At 43.7% G+C, this 13,281-nt stretch overlaps 1 protein-coding gene across 3 annotated transcripts in view; it reads right to left on the reverse strand.

Annotated features, from left to right (window-relative positions):
- Positions 1-13,281, reverse strand: part of LOC126649304 (fibrinogen-like protein 1) — a 23,191-nt gene continuing 9,910 nt past the window's right edge. The window contains exons 1-9 of one of the 3 annotated variants that reach the window (XM_050333339.1): positions 8,993-9,598; positions 7,639-7,723; positions 6,701-6,911; positions 5,446-5,605; positions 4,182-4,279; positions 4,013-4,101; positions 2,419-2,609; positions 1,378-1,445; positions 1-1,292 (exon numbers count right to left, since the gene is read on the reverse strand). In XM_050333339.1, coding sequence (XP_050189296.1) covers positions 1,219-1,292; positions 1,378-1,445; positions 2,419-2,609; positions 4,013-4,101; positions 4,182-4,279; positions 5,446-5,605; positions 6,701-6,911; positions 7,639-7,704 — 957 coding nt within the window. In that variant the 5' untranslated portion in view covers positions 7,705-7,723; positions 8,993-9,598 and the 3' untranslated portion in view covers positions 1-1,218. Of the gene's footprint in view, positions 1,446-2,418; positions 2,610-4,012; positions 4,102-4,181; positions 4,280-5,445; positions 5,606-6,700; positions 6,912-7,638; positions 7,724-8,992; positions 9,599-13,281 lie in introns of those variants that run through there. The other 2 variants (XM_050333338.1, XM_050333337.1) reach the window with 2 other exon arrangements.

Below are 13,281 nucleotides of genomic sequence, written 5' to 3' on the forward strand. Positions count from 1 at the left end.
TTCATCCTTTATGGATGTATATACAAATTACAATATGTATGGATCTAAAAGCCAATAAATGGAAAAGAGCTACCAGTTAAAAAAAATATTGTAAATCAGAAAAAAATTGGGCTTATTCTACATCACAGTAGTTAAATGACTTGCATCAAGCTGATAGTGCTGTTCATTTTTAACCATTGCTGTTAAGAACTTGTGGAAAATAGATTTTCAGTGTTCCATTTCTTTCAGTCATTTGTGTTGCTCTTTCACTTCACTCCAATGAGACAACGAAAGTAGCTTGCCCTGTGGTTCAACCACTTTCTACCTTCTAATTCCCTTTCACTACTCTAAGTCATCTCTGGTAAATTACAGGAGAATGTACAAATGAATCATGTCCGCATTTTAGGAGCTCCTAAGAATATCTGTGTTCAACTTAAATTTAGTAAAACCTGCCTAATTTTAGTCTGGGGCTTAAATCTGGTCGGCAGGGTTGTCTTTGCATTAATGTGTTGCAGTGTGCTGTCGCAGTGGATCTGCATCAGGAAGCTGTTGGCCATGGAACCCAGTGTCCACATTGTCCATATTGTGGAGGTTTACTTTGAAGTAGTCTTATTGTGGATGCATGTTAGCAGTTGGAGCATATCCATCCACGTGCTTGGTTTCACACGCTCCAGAGGCACTCTGATACTGAAGTGTGGCAATTTAGAACCATAGGAAGAGTTGCTTAAAAACATCTCCTGAGGCAGAACAAAGCATTAGTAAAGGCACACCAGATGAAGTCCCAATTTCCCATTGCCTTGTTCTTTCTATTCTGATGTCCTCATAATTGAAGCACTCATGTTTAAAAACAAGATGAGAAAGGTTTAAACCTTGAAGAGTATAGATAGATTGCAGGACATGATTAGAATCATAGAATCAACCAGGTTGGAAAAGACCTCCAAGATCATCAAGTCCAACCCTTGATCCAATGCTGCTGTGGTTACTAGCTTGATCATTTAAAGGTCAGAGAGCTTTTAATAAACATTCTCCAACAAAGTTCTGAAAACTGCTGAAAAAGAAACCTGTGGTTATCCCATGATTGAGATCCATATGTTTTCTATTACATTTTTGTCTGGCTGTGCTCAAACAACTTGTGCTGTTAGCTTCAGGTAGCAGAAGCAGGTGCAACTCCAGTTATCACAGTGCAGGTTTGGCAATTGGCAGCAGCAGAGAACAGGCTATCAACTTGCACAATTCTTTTCAGCCTGTACTTTTCCTCTTTCCAAAGCAGCAGGTTTCAGCTGCCCTGACTGTTCTCTCCGTCTCCACTCTCGCTGTCAACGAAGAACGGAGCCCTGATTTTCATGGCTGAATATTTTAGCGAGTACCACATCCCATGCCACGTAGACCAAACCATACCATCGTCATGGGATCCCTTGTACCTTCCTCCTCTGTAGTATCGTCCATTGAGGTTTACGGCATGGCACCTTGTAACGATGTAGGAGAGAGAAAAAGGGAGTTATGCTCAGCGTGGGAAGATATTGCATCATTGCAGTGCAGTACAGTTTTCACACGACATACATTTAGAAATACCAGGGTGGGATGGAGATGTGGCTAATGCACTTAATGGAACCCAGACAAGTATGTGGGTCATCCTAAAGCAGACACCTACACTGGTCACAGAATTCAACCTGTAGACTCCTTCAGGTGTATTAATTATGGACATTATAACGACATTACCTAAACAAAGGGGTGTGGTTCCATTTGTTAGGCTCTAGCTCAGGTGTAGGCAGATCCATATTGACACTTAAAAATGCAGATGTCTTTTAATTGAGGTAAATCCTACTACTGATGTAGCTCCACTGATTTTAATTGTTATGTGATGAGAATCTGATCAAAGGGGCTCATCCTGGATTAAAGCAGAGAAAAACCAAGAGTGATGTGTCCATGGTCCTGGTGCAGGTGAATCTGAGTCCCTATCCATTGATATGTGGCATATGCCCAGCTAGCAAATATACCATCACATCTTTTTTGGGATAGTGCACCCCCCTAGACATGCTCCACAACAGAGAAATGCCCTTTGCTCATACTTCAGCTTGTTATGGGTACAATTGTTTTCTTTTCTAGAGTATAACCCAAAGCACTTTCAGGAATTTTAATTGGGCTCTTTTCCTTCCAGTTCATTGGCCCCTATGCATTTGTTCTGACCCATTTTCCTGAAAGGAATGCAACTTACCTGTGGCCCATTTCTTAAAATTTATTCAACTTACCTGCTTTGCTATAATGAGAGAAGCAGTTTGGTTTCCTTTGAGGATCTGTAGGTGTGAACATCTTAGGTTTGGCTGTGCAAGGTGGCAAGTGAACACAGCAACGTCCAGCTGCTGTAAGGCAGGCAAGCCCTCTCAGCTGTACAGCCACCCACACCCGACTCATCCGAGAGGAATCAGCTATTTTGCATACCTGTTAAACCACCAACCGCCCTTATTCTCTGATGCACAGTTGCCTGCGAGGAATCGATCGTGATCCTTGTCAAATGTGGTGAACTGCATCCCTCTGTGAGAGGCTGACCACTGATCTTCAAAATTGCTCCCACCAGACAGAGCGTCGCCAGCGTTACCAGAATAGGTGCCAAACCATAACCTGTAATTGTCCTGCAGAAATATGTGAAACATGTCTTTGATATCTGCCCTTCCTCCTATTTTTGAGATCAAATTTGCTCTGGCAATTTTATCCACTTTTGAAGTCAAGGGTGACTTTTGTCTCTGTGCTTTAATGATCCTAGTGCAGATCAATGAAGGATTTAAACTTCCAGAAGGGATTGCTAATTGCTGCTGCTGCTGCTACAAAGGGCTTCACATTTATTGTGGTTCAACAACCACTTGATACACTCTACAGCAAGATGAAAGGCACTTTCTAGCTGATCAAGAACAAACTTAGCAGAAAGCTGTGCCAAGGAGTTGCCTTCATAAACTGATCTGTTGTTCAGCTAGAATAAATGCTTAGGCATTTTGCTCTTCCAAGGATGGGAGGTCATCTGATTTCTAGCTAAATGGTCTGGTCCTGGTGGGAATAATTAGAATAATAGTTCTGTTGTGCACAGCTAACAGGTCTAAGAGACATTTGATATGGATGGATGATTACTTTTGTGTTGTGAGCTTTCTCCTGTCATCATAGCCCTCCTTTCTTTATGAAAAATGGCAATAAGGTATTACAATGAAGCTGTTCAAACTTTTAATAACAAAGCTCTAATCACAAACTGAGCATAATGTGACATTTCTGGAGCAGGGATGGAGTTGGTACTAGGACTGGTCCATGCAATGGAACTCATGTCCTTGGTTATTTGGGCTACTTGCATGTAGTGTTCAGAAAGGCAAGCCTGCAAAGAACAGCACCTGTATGGAGCAGGATGCTGTCTATAGCTAGAAAGCAGACAGGGAAATACAGGATGTTTCTGTCTTTGGGCTTTCTGTGTCTGTAGCACAAGGTGTAGTGCTACAGGTACCTCTTTTCAAGATCGGAACTTAAAACTGCTCTTTCAGGGCTTTGATTAAAGTTCACTGTTTTATTTTAAAACAAGGTAGAGAGGGTTTGTTCTGGTGCTTGCCTTTTATGTTACAGTCTGAAACACTCTCTTAGGAAGTAGGAGAACAGGGTTCCATTTTGTTGCAGAGGTTCAAACCCTAAGGGTCTTCTAACTCACAGCAGACTTTTTTAATCATGAGACCAGAGGCAAGAACATATCTCTTTGTGCCCTGCAGCAGAGATGCATCATCACAGAGCTGCCCTTGGTGCAGCAGCAGAGATAGCAAGACAGCACACACACATGATTCTGTGTGGCTTTGACACTCTGCAGTTGTAAGGGAAATATCCCAGGCTTATGTCCCTGCTCTCAGGGTTGTTTGTCAGTCAGACAAACTAGGAAGACCATTGAACCACAGCAGATAACTTTTGCAGAGCTATAGTTACAAACCTGATACTGGTCTGATGCTGCATATGCAGATGCCCCACCCTCACAGACCAAACCAAGCAAATCACTGCTGTCCCCCTTTCGCACCTGCTCATTTGCAAGTTGGAAATTTTCATAGACTGCATAACGTCTTTCCCCATGCCAGTCCATCAGTTCAATCTTTAATGAGCTCTCTCCTAAACATAAAGTTGTGTCCTGTTAGATGAACCATCTCATGCAAATTACAAAGAAATCTGTAGAGGAAAAATACTTGGACCTCTAGCGAGCAGGTCATAGATGTGGTCGTTGCCCAACCAGTATTCATCATTCTTGCCCTGGAATCTCCCAAATCCCAGTTTGTAATCATCCCATTTCCTGCAGTGAGATACAAATATCAGTTTCAGTGTGTGAGGGAATTAGACAGTTTGTGACACTTGGGTATGGTAACAAGTAAAATTTCAGCTGTGTTTCTAGACACTGTTTTCTAAAAGTATCTGACTTATCACAAGCTGAGCTGAGATTTGTCACTCTGCCTTAGAAGTAAGTACAACTCACAGCTTACTTTTTCTCCTGCTAAACTTGTGCACACACATATATTGGGATCAAACCTTCACACTGGCGGATGTGGTGCTCGCAGGATGAGGTTGTCAGTTAGATGAAAAGGGAAAGCAGCAGCTGTCACATTGGTCTTCGGCAAAACACCTGATATTGTTCTTCAGCAAGTTGTAATTCACATGATTTACGTATTATCTTTGATATTCACATATACTTCTTGTGTATCATCCTTTCCAGTTTTAGTAACCTTGTGTTTATTCCCTCTCTCATGCTGTTATGGATTGATTCTGTGTGACCTACATACCAGTCAGTGCTCCTCTGCAGGATGTTTTCCATTCACCTGAACTGCCATGGCCAGATAGTGACCTCTCTCTGGGCAAGCCAGCTTAGAACCAGTTGAGGTAGCTTTGCAATGGACTGAACAGACTTTAGGAGGCACTAGGTATGCCCTGAAATTGCGTGTGCTGTGATAGTGAAATAATCTGCATGGGGACCTTTCTTCTTTACTGTGCTGCCAGAGCATCTCTCCTCCTGTAAATTTCTGTGTGAAAGTCACCTCTCTGGGACTTTGCATAAAGGACAATCTGGTTTGGCATCTTTTTGAATTATCTAAATATGGTAATAAATCTTACAACATGCTGAGCATAATCCCTGACAATGGGAACAGATATGTTCAACAAGCCTCAGCCTATGAATGGGTAGCAAACACCTGCCAGTTTGGAGCCTCTAACAGTCTCCAATAATGATAAAACAAATATGCGTTCAAATGCAGAGAAACTATGGAAAAGATATGATAGATCCAATTTGAAAATGGCCTCCTGCTGCCAATAGGTACCACCAGATTGCCCTACTCCAAAGTAATCATCACTAATATATAGTCTTGCATACCCTGCTTCTCTAGAATGGGGTTTCGCCAGGCAGCAGGACAGGGATGGGAGCTGCTGGCCTGACTGAAAGCCCTCTGGATGCAACAATGATGCACTCACCTGTTGAAATTCTCCCTGCCATTACTCCGCCGTTGGATGACTGTCCACCCCCCTCCATCAAACATGTCACAGTACACCAGGAAAGGCTCTCGGTCTGCTCTGGGCCTGATTCGGTAGTAGCCACTTTTGGTTTTCTTCCGATTATACACCGCAGAGCAATCTAGGCAGAGTGGTATCTGTTTGTTAAACAGGGTGGGGGAGAAGCAAAGGGGTATGTGCCACCAAGAGAAGACATCACTGAGAGGTTGTGTGGGACAAGAACACTTGGCCAGCCTGTGTATAGCTATGCAAGCCCTGGAAAATTAAAGCAAATGATTCAGCAAGGTAGTAGAAATGCTGTTTTGCAAGTGGCTGGGCTTGACAAAGAGCAGTAAGGCTTGAGAGCCTTTACAGCTATACCTTCTGAGGGAATTATTCCCAAATCTTTGATGAGATATAGGACAGCTGCAGCTTAGGCTGAGGCAATAACATTATAGTGAAGCAGGACTGAAACGGTCTCTGTCAGCAAGATATTTGCAGGGAAGCTGATTTCCATGTGGACAGTAAGATAACCTCAGCTGTACTTCAGATAAGAGCAGGGAACAACAATTCTAAAATAAGAGGCTAAATTCCTGTGACCAGCTCTACAAGGGCTGTATCAGGACAGAGCCTTTGAGAACCTCAGTGCTCCGCACTTTCAATGTAATGCCCACAAAGGATAAAATCTTGGCCACAGGCGACAATGGCATTTATGACTATGTTCTCAAAGTAACACCAAAGAACAAAGCATGCATGCCTGTTACTGTGCCACAAAAGTGATGGAGGTACTGAGAAACAGGGAGACTTGGCTCCTCTAAACACATTTCAGTGCCTGCAGCTGAGCCAGGCACTCTGGGCTTCCCTAAGTCACTCAGAGGAAATGGGCTCTTCAAGAGTAGGGTCCATCTTTTCCCAAAGCAGATGCCTAAAGTAAGTCTAATGGAAAACATGAGAGGTGGCTGTTCCTCTCTGCAGCAGAGTCCCAGGTGAGAAGCCCAGCTCCAGTTGTCCATGTTGTACTTGGGTGGTGGCTGCCTAAAGATGGACCAGTGGACTCAGGCCCCAGGAAATATCTGCTGGTACCACCACCACCAGTCAGCTCTTCTCCTTCCCACATATCTACATTTTAAAATACAATCCACTTTAAAAAATATAAAACTTTTAGCAGAAATAAAATATGACACATGAGACACTGCAGGAAGAAATAAGCATTGTGGTACGTTACCGCAAACTGTACCTTGGTCATAAACTATTAAATTTCCACTGGTTGTGGGTAAAAGCGTCTCATGCTGCACACTCCTGTTGCCTGAGAACAGCCCACTTCTTGTTCTGTGGTAAGTGTTCTCCAGAATGTCCTTCAGTTGCAGGTCATATAAGTAAAGCAAGTCTTGAAGTTGTTTTAATCTTTGTCTTAATTTATTGTTGTCTTGGAGGCAGACATCTTTGTCCTACGGAGAAAAAGAAACAATGCCCCCCATGCTTCAGTCAGTAGTAAGTACAGAGAGGCAGAAAGAGGAGTATCTGTCTCCTCTTGACCCTAACATGTCACATTGCCTCTGTGGATCAAGATGGTTTGATGGTGATATCTTGCTAAGTTACACAAATCTTGCACAGCATGAGCTGTTGAGTTGAATCCAGTGAAAACAGTGTTTCTACAACAACCTTGGCATTGATCAGAACATGCCAGGATATGATCAGGTGCACAAAAACTTACTTTGTACAAAAATAATTTGTCTTGACCCCCACTAAATGAGCTTAAAGGGAAGGTTTGCAGACTATGAAAATGCTCAGATGGATAAGAGGGAGAAAACTCTGCTCTTGCACTGCAGACAGGGCAAACCAGCGAGGTTCCAGAATCATCTTTGTGTAAAACTGGAAGATAAAAGAGCTGATATTTTGGCTATAAAAATATATATTTTTTAGAAAGAGTTTGTTGTTGTTTTTAATTCTTAGCAATGTCAATTCCGTCACCCAGACAGCTTCACAGCCCTTAATGCTGTGAAAACCCTGTATTACCAGGACAAGGAAACTGACGTTCTTTTAGCTGCACAGAGATGCTTTCTTGCTCTACTCTTGCAAATCTCCATCCCTCTTGTGAGGGAGCATCCATCTCTGTATGACTGGGAGTGACGAACCGTTGAGAGGTTGTACAGACGCTGACTGAAAGATACTCACGGAAAACCTGGGTGCAGGTGAGCTGAAGCTGACCAGGAGAAGGAGCAGCAGCAACCTGTGCATCATGACACTCACTTCTTATCACCTGAAAAGAAGCATAGATACTAGAGGTTTCTTTAATTCCTCTCACAACCTAATCCACCTCACAGTTATGTTTAATTCCCCAGAAAATGCTGTAGGGTTTGTTAAGGAGGTTGCTTGAAACTACAGGCAGGATAAAATCAGAGGAAAGATGCATATTAAGGCAAAGCTAAAGCACCAGTGCAGCATGCTGACAGGGGCATCAAGCCTTGGGTCTGAGCTCCTGATTCCCTGTAGAAATAAATCCCTGTGTGACTTTCCAACAGCCTCTGCCACTTCTCCCAAGTGTCTTACACAGCTGGGAACTTACTCAGCAATCACACCTCCTTGGAGCACTTCTTGCAAAAATCGCAGTGTTTATTCAGTTCAACCTCCCCAAAGTTAAGAGGAATTTTGCCTGCTGGGTTGAGTGACCATGGACATTGCCCCTCCTCAGTCCTTGGAGTGGTCAGGATGGGATTACCTTGAAGGCTAAGGGCAGAAGTCACACATATGACAGAGTGGAATGGGGTAGTTTTCTCTTGGATTTTAGTGGAAAAGATCTCTGCTGCCAATCTGCCCCAACACACAGATGTGAGTTGGGTTGGAGAGTCTTAGCTAGAAAAAAATGATAAGTGCTGACACTGGGAACATGCAGCTGAGTGTTACTGAACAGTACAAATTGTTCTCAGTGTGCTTGCATGATGCTTTAAAAAAAAATTAGAGAGAAAAAAAATCTGAAAAATAGGCTAAACCCAACTCCCTTGCTTCACATCTGGAAGTACTGCAGAAACTTGGCTACCCAGCTCTATTCTCTGAGCAACGTGCTTTGTTCCAGCTATGGCTCTACTAGCAACCCTGCAGCCGCTGATGCTAGAGCTGCTTCCAGAGCCAGCAGCAGGGGGACTCCTCTGCCAAGATGGGCAGGCAAGGCCCAAAGCAAGCCGAGGGAAGATCTTCACGCAAGTGACCCCAGTAAAAGACGTTGTGCAGGAGGGTGTCCCAGCACATGGCAGTTTTTCAGCTCATAGAGAGCAGAGTTCAATATTACAGTAAGGGGTCACTGCCAGCCCACGACCACTGGTGCTGTTCACACCCCCCACAGCCGTGCTGGTGGCTGCAGCACTGGTGCTGAGGTCAGAATCAGGCCCCACACAGAGCACGTGGGTGGAGGCAAAAAGCTAACAGGAAGGATGGGTTTGAGCAACAGCTCCTGAAAACCAGACAGTGCAGAGCAGAGGGAAAGAAAGCAATTCCATCCATGCCTTTATCAACACACATGAAATGAACATACCTGTGACTTGCCTTTCTTCAGACCTCCTTTTGATAAGATTATCGCCCTTAAAAGCCAACTGCAAAAGAAAGTGATCATAAACCTGGCTGTTTTTTCAGCAGTTGATGAGATTTTCCTCTCCAGAAGGCCCACATCAAGGGCACAGATGAAGAACGTTTCACAGCACTAGGCAGTTTCACAGAAAAGATACTCGCAATTCCTCATGGGAAAGTTACCCAAATCCCGGGTTTTCTGTGGTTACCCAATACTCATCTTGCTGCTTTCCCAGGAAGGATAAACGACAGTAGGCTTCTATCAACAGTGCTCTCCAAAGGAGGGGGGGAGAAGGTCTCTGCTGCTTGTGTACTATTACCCACCTTATTTGACTAGGAAGCTCAACCAAAGCTGACTTCTTTAAGTGTTTATATGAATCACTCAGTCTAATACTCCCAGTGGGAGTTTTAGCTCATGTTTTAACACAGCCAGGCTCATTTCACCAAGTCCTGAAAGGTAGAAATAACACAGCTTTTCCATTCAACATTCCTTTTGCTGTTTAATCTGTTTTATAAGAGCACAGCTGTTATGCCAAAGGAGCTGCAAATCCGAAGCAAGAAGTGAACACAGGGGTATTAAGCAAGATTTGCTATTAGACTGAAATCTCAGGAGGTTTGTAGTTGTGTAACTCTCCTCTGAGCTGGATGATTAGATTTGTCTGTTAACACAAACAAGGACATTTGTGGAAAAGAAAAAAAAAACCAAACCAAACAGATGGGTGGCTCTCTTTGCATTAAGGCCAAACAATTACAGATTATTTTAAAGAAAACAGCAGGAATGTTCCGTTTTACAGAGTGTTTTTCAGAGAGACCATGGGGACAAAAGACAAGGCATATAAACCCACAGTAAACTTCTGTGCTACTCTCAAGGAAAGCAGGACTATCCAGCTACTACCTAATACAACAATGTTGTTTGTTTCTTAAAAAGTGAATTCCTCTTCTCCCTGGCCCATTTCACTGCCAAAGGATTATGTAAACAGTGCTTTTTTTTCTCACTTCTTTTCTACCCCCAGTTTTAGACCAGTTTTGACAGCTATGAAACTAAATGAGTGAAACACCTTCTCATCTCCTCTTCTCCTTAGCGGGTACTTAGTCCTTTCTTCTGTCCCTTTGGCCAGGGACTGCAGCCTAAAGCAGGGTACTGAGGTATCTCACACTAGAGCACAGGGAGGCTACATGTTATCCCCTGGGGCTTTCATTCACACCAGAATCTTTCTCAGCTGGACACATCCAGACAGCCCTCGAGATGCTGCACACCAATTTATGCTCTTGCCTAGGTGGCCAACATTCTCACTGGCCTGTAAGCACCTCCTGATCCCAGATGGGGTCGGTGGTAGGACCGAGTTTGTGGTAGCAGTATTGGAGTCATGGTGTGGGCAGCACGGGCAGTCCCTGCAGCTGTCTGCAGGGACATATGGTTAGGGAGCATCAGGCCTCATGTCACTTAAGTCCTGCTGGTCCCTGAGCAGGAGGGGAGAGGTGAAGCTGCAGTGCCAATGAGACTCACACATGTTATGTGACTGCAGCTTTGCAGAAACAAGACTCAGTCTCCAGCCCTTCTTCAGTGATTGCCAAATCATCTCTCAGAGCCAAGATGTCTGGAGCACTTTCATGCTCTCTGTAGGACTCCACTGGTGTTAACCTCACCAATGTCTGCATGTAAAAAACCCAGTCAGCTGGAACGGGGTTCTTGTGTACCTGCTTCATGATTAACTTTTTTTTCCCAGGCTAGAGGAGGCTTTATCTGAAGCACAAGAGAGGAGTTGCCATGAAGCTAAGTCTAGCAGGAGGGTGTGTTCATGTACTGCTTCCACTGGCTTGAAGCTAAAATAATCAAGTTATCATAAAGAATGTGGACACTGTGTGATCACTGATGTTCCCTCACAGATGTTGAAATCCCTAGTCAACACGACTGTAAATGCTCTTTTTTTTTTTTTTTCCTGGAAAACACATGCTTCACACATATTCTGCAGTGCAAATTCCTGTTTAGTTACTTGGAAGGAGGTCAGGTTCCCTTAAGATAGTCAGTGATTCTTGTCAGCAAATAATAACAGTCTCATTAAATAAAAACCTCCCCATCCTGCTGTCTTCCACCTTCCTTTCAGCAAAAGTATTTAGGTGCTGAATAACAGTCACAAAAAGCTATTATTCACACATTAAATGCACAGCCAGCACATGCAAACTGCTGGATAAATGTGACTGAAGAGAATGGCTCTGGGGCAGCTCTTGATATTCCTACAGTCATGGGACACTGGGGTTCCTCTGAAAAATTGGCTTGGGAGGAAGACATTAAGATGATACCCGATGGATACTCACACCCCCAGAGTCCAAAGAACGTCACTGTAGATGGGATCTCAAAACTCTTCCAAGACCAGTTTCTTCTTATCTGTTTGTTATTAAAGGCAGAAGGAGAAGAAATGGGGCAGACTGCTTCAGGCTCCAAAGAAGGCACAGACACTGAGGATTTCACAGCAAGAGTCTCACTGCCTACCGGTGCTCTAGAAAAATTCAGGGTAGTCTGGACCCAGCTCAGAGCAAAACAGATCATTTGCAGTGAATCCAGGTGCTCTATGCGTTTGCATTATTTTTATATTTCTCTATCACATCCCACCATCCATGAACACCCTGCTCACTGGGAGGGACTGCAGACAAGGATCTTGTGCAGGCACTGCAGGTGTGGAGGTACCTACCAGGGGCCTGTGGGCCCTTGATGCTTGAGCTAGTATACATCTTCTGTAGGAATCTTGTGCTGCCAGGTTTTTTACAACAAAGTTAATATGTGAGATCTGAAACAAATATTTACTGTTTTTTTAATCTAACAATAAAGGGTTTCATCAAAAGTAAGATAAATTTAAAAGACTGGGATGACATCAGAGACCGTAGTTTCAATCTATGAAATAACCGAAACCAGTATATGTGCATGAAAAGTCTGTGGTTTTTAAGCAAGGAGTAACCACAGAAATCTGTGTACAAAGAAGTAGTAATAGTGGCAGACCATGAAACATGCTAGATCTGAATGTTTTGATAACATTCAAAGGGCAAATACATAATTCAGTTTAACTAATGGGTCTGCATGCAGCCTATGAGTATCTAATGGGTTGACACAACAAACGTAATTAGTTTGTAAGTTCCTGTAAGACCTGAGGGCAAGCACAGGTCCCAGCGATCTCACATCAGGAATAGCTGTACCAAAGGGAATTAGTCACAACACCAGAGGGAATATGTAGATTATCTGTATGATCTTCTACCTACCTCAGGTCAGAGAACTCCCCTGACCTAATTCCCTCCCATTTGAACTAGAACATTTCTTTGAGAAAAAGACATTTTACGGTAAAATATTTAATGCTGAAAAACCAGCCACAAACCTTAGCATGCTTCTCCAATTGCTTAATTGCTTGCATTGTTAATTATTACTGGGTTTTTGTCTTGAGTCTGAAAATGCCAAGTTTCATCCTGCAGCCTTTTAATCTCATGAGGCCTTACTCTGAGAAGGGGAAGAGCCCTCTGCTGCCAAATGTCTTTTTCCCTGCTGAAGGCTAGGCCCGAGTACACAGGAGCTGTGTGCCTGCTCCTGGATGGGAACCCAAACCCCTGTTATCTACTTCAGCCATGGGTGTGCATGCTGGGGGAAAGCCATCAGGGTCATGGAGCGAGGGGTTGCGTGGAGATTTTCTTAGGCAAGGCCAAGAACCACAGCACAAGCGCATTACACTGATGAGTAGGGCACCTGGCTGGCATGGGGAGGAAAGGCAAGAACAAGTTCTTTTCCTGGAGTGATTTCATTCAAGGCTGTTTAATGCGGAACATGTACATAGAAGTGAGAAGATCTGTGGGAGGTGTATGACAGTGTTTGGTGGAGGTGGCCTCAACTGGGCATGTTGAGGGGACTCCAGGGACTGCAATACTCTGCCTAGATTTGGGAGCCTGATCCAATCTAGGCAAGAGCAAGCAGCAGAGATATGTGGCCAGGACATGCACAGGAACAGAACTACAGGTTCTGGGGGGATCACTGCAGCCCAACAGAGAGGTGCCAAGTCAGTTTAGTTGTCTCAAGGGTTAGGCAGTTGCTGAACAAATACCTTTCTAAATCTAAATTTTGATGGTGTAAGTCTGCTTACACACCTTCTGGGGCACCTAGATCTATTTTCATATCCAGTCCTCACTGACTTTGTTTAAGTCACTGCCCTGACTTCAGCTAGGGTAGAGTTAATTCCTTCTCAGTAGCTGTTACAGTGCTGTGTTTTTGATTCAGAATGA

The sequence above is a fragment of the Myiozetetes cayanensis genome, unplaced genomic scaffold (assembly GCF_022539395.1).
Source record: "Myiozetetes cayanensis isolate MyiCay16 unplaced genomic scaffold, myiCay2020 scf5-8, whole genome shotgun sequence".
Classification (NCBI taxonomy): Eukaryota; Metazoa; Chordata; class Aves; order Passeriformes; family Tyrannidae; genus Myiozetetes; species Myiozetetes cayanensis.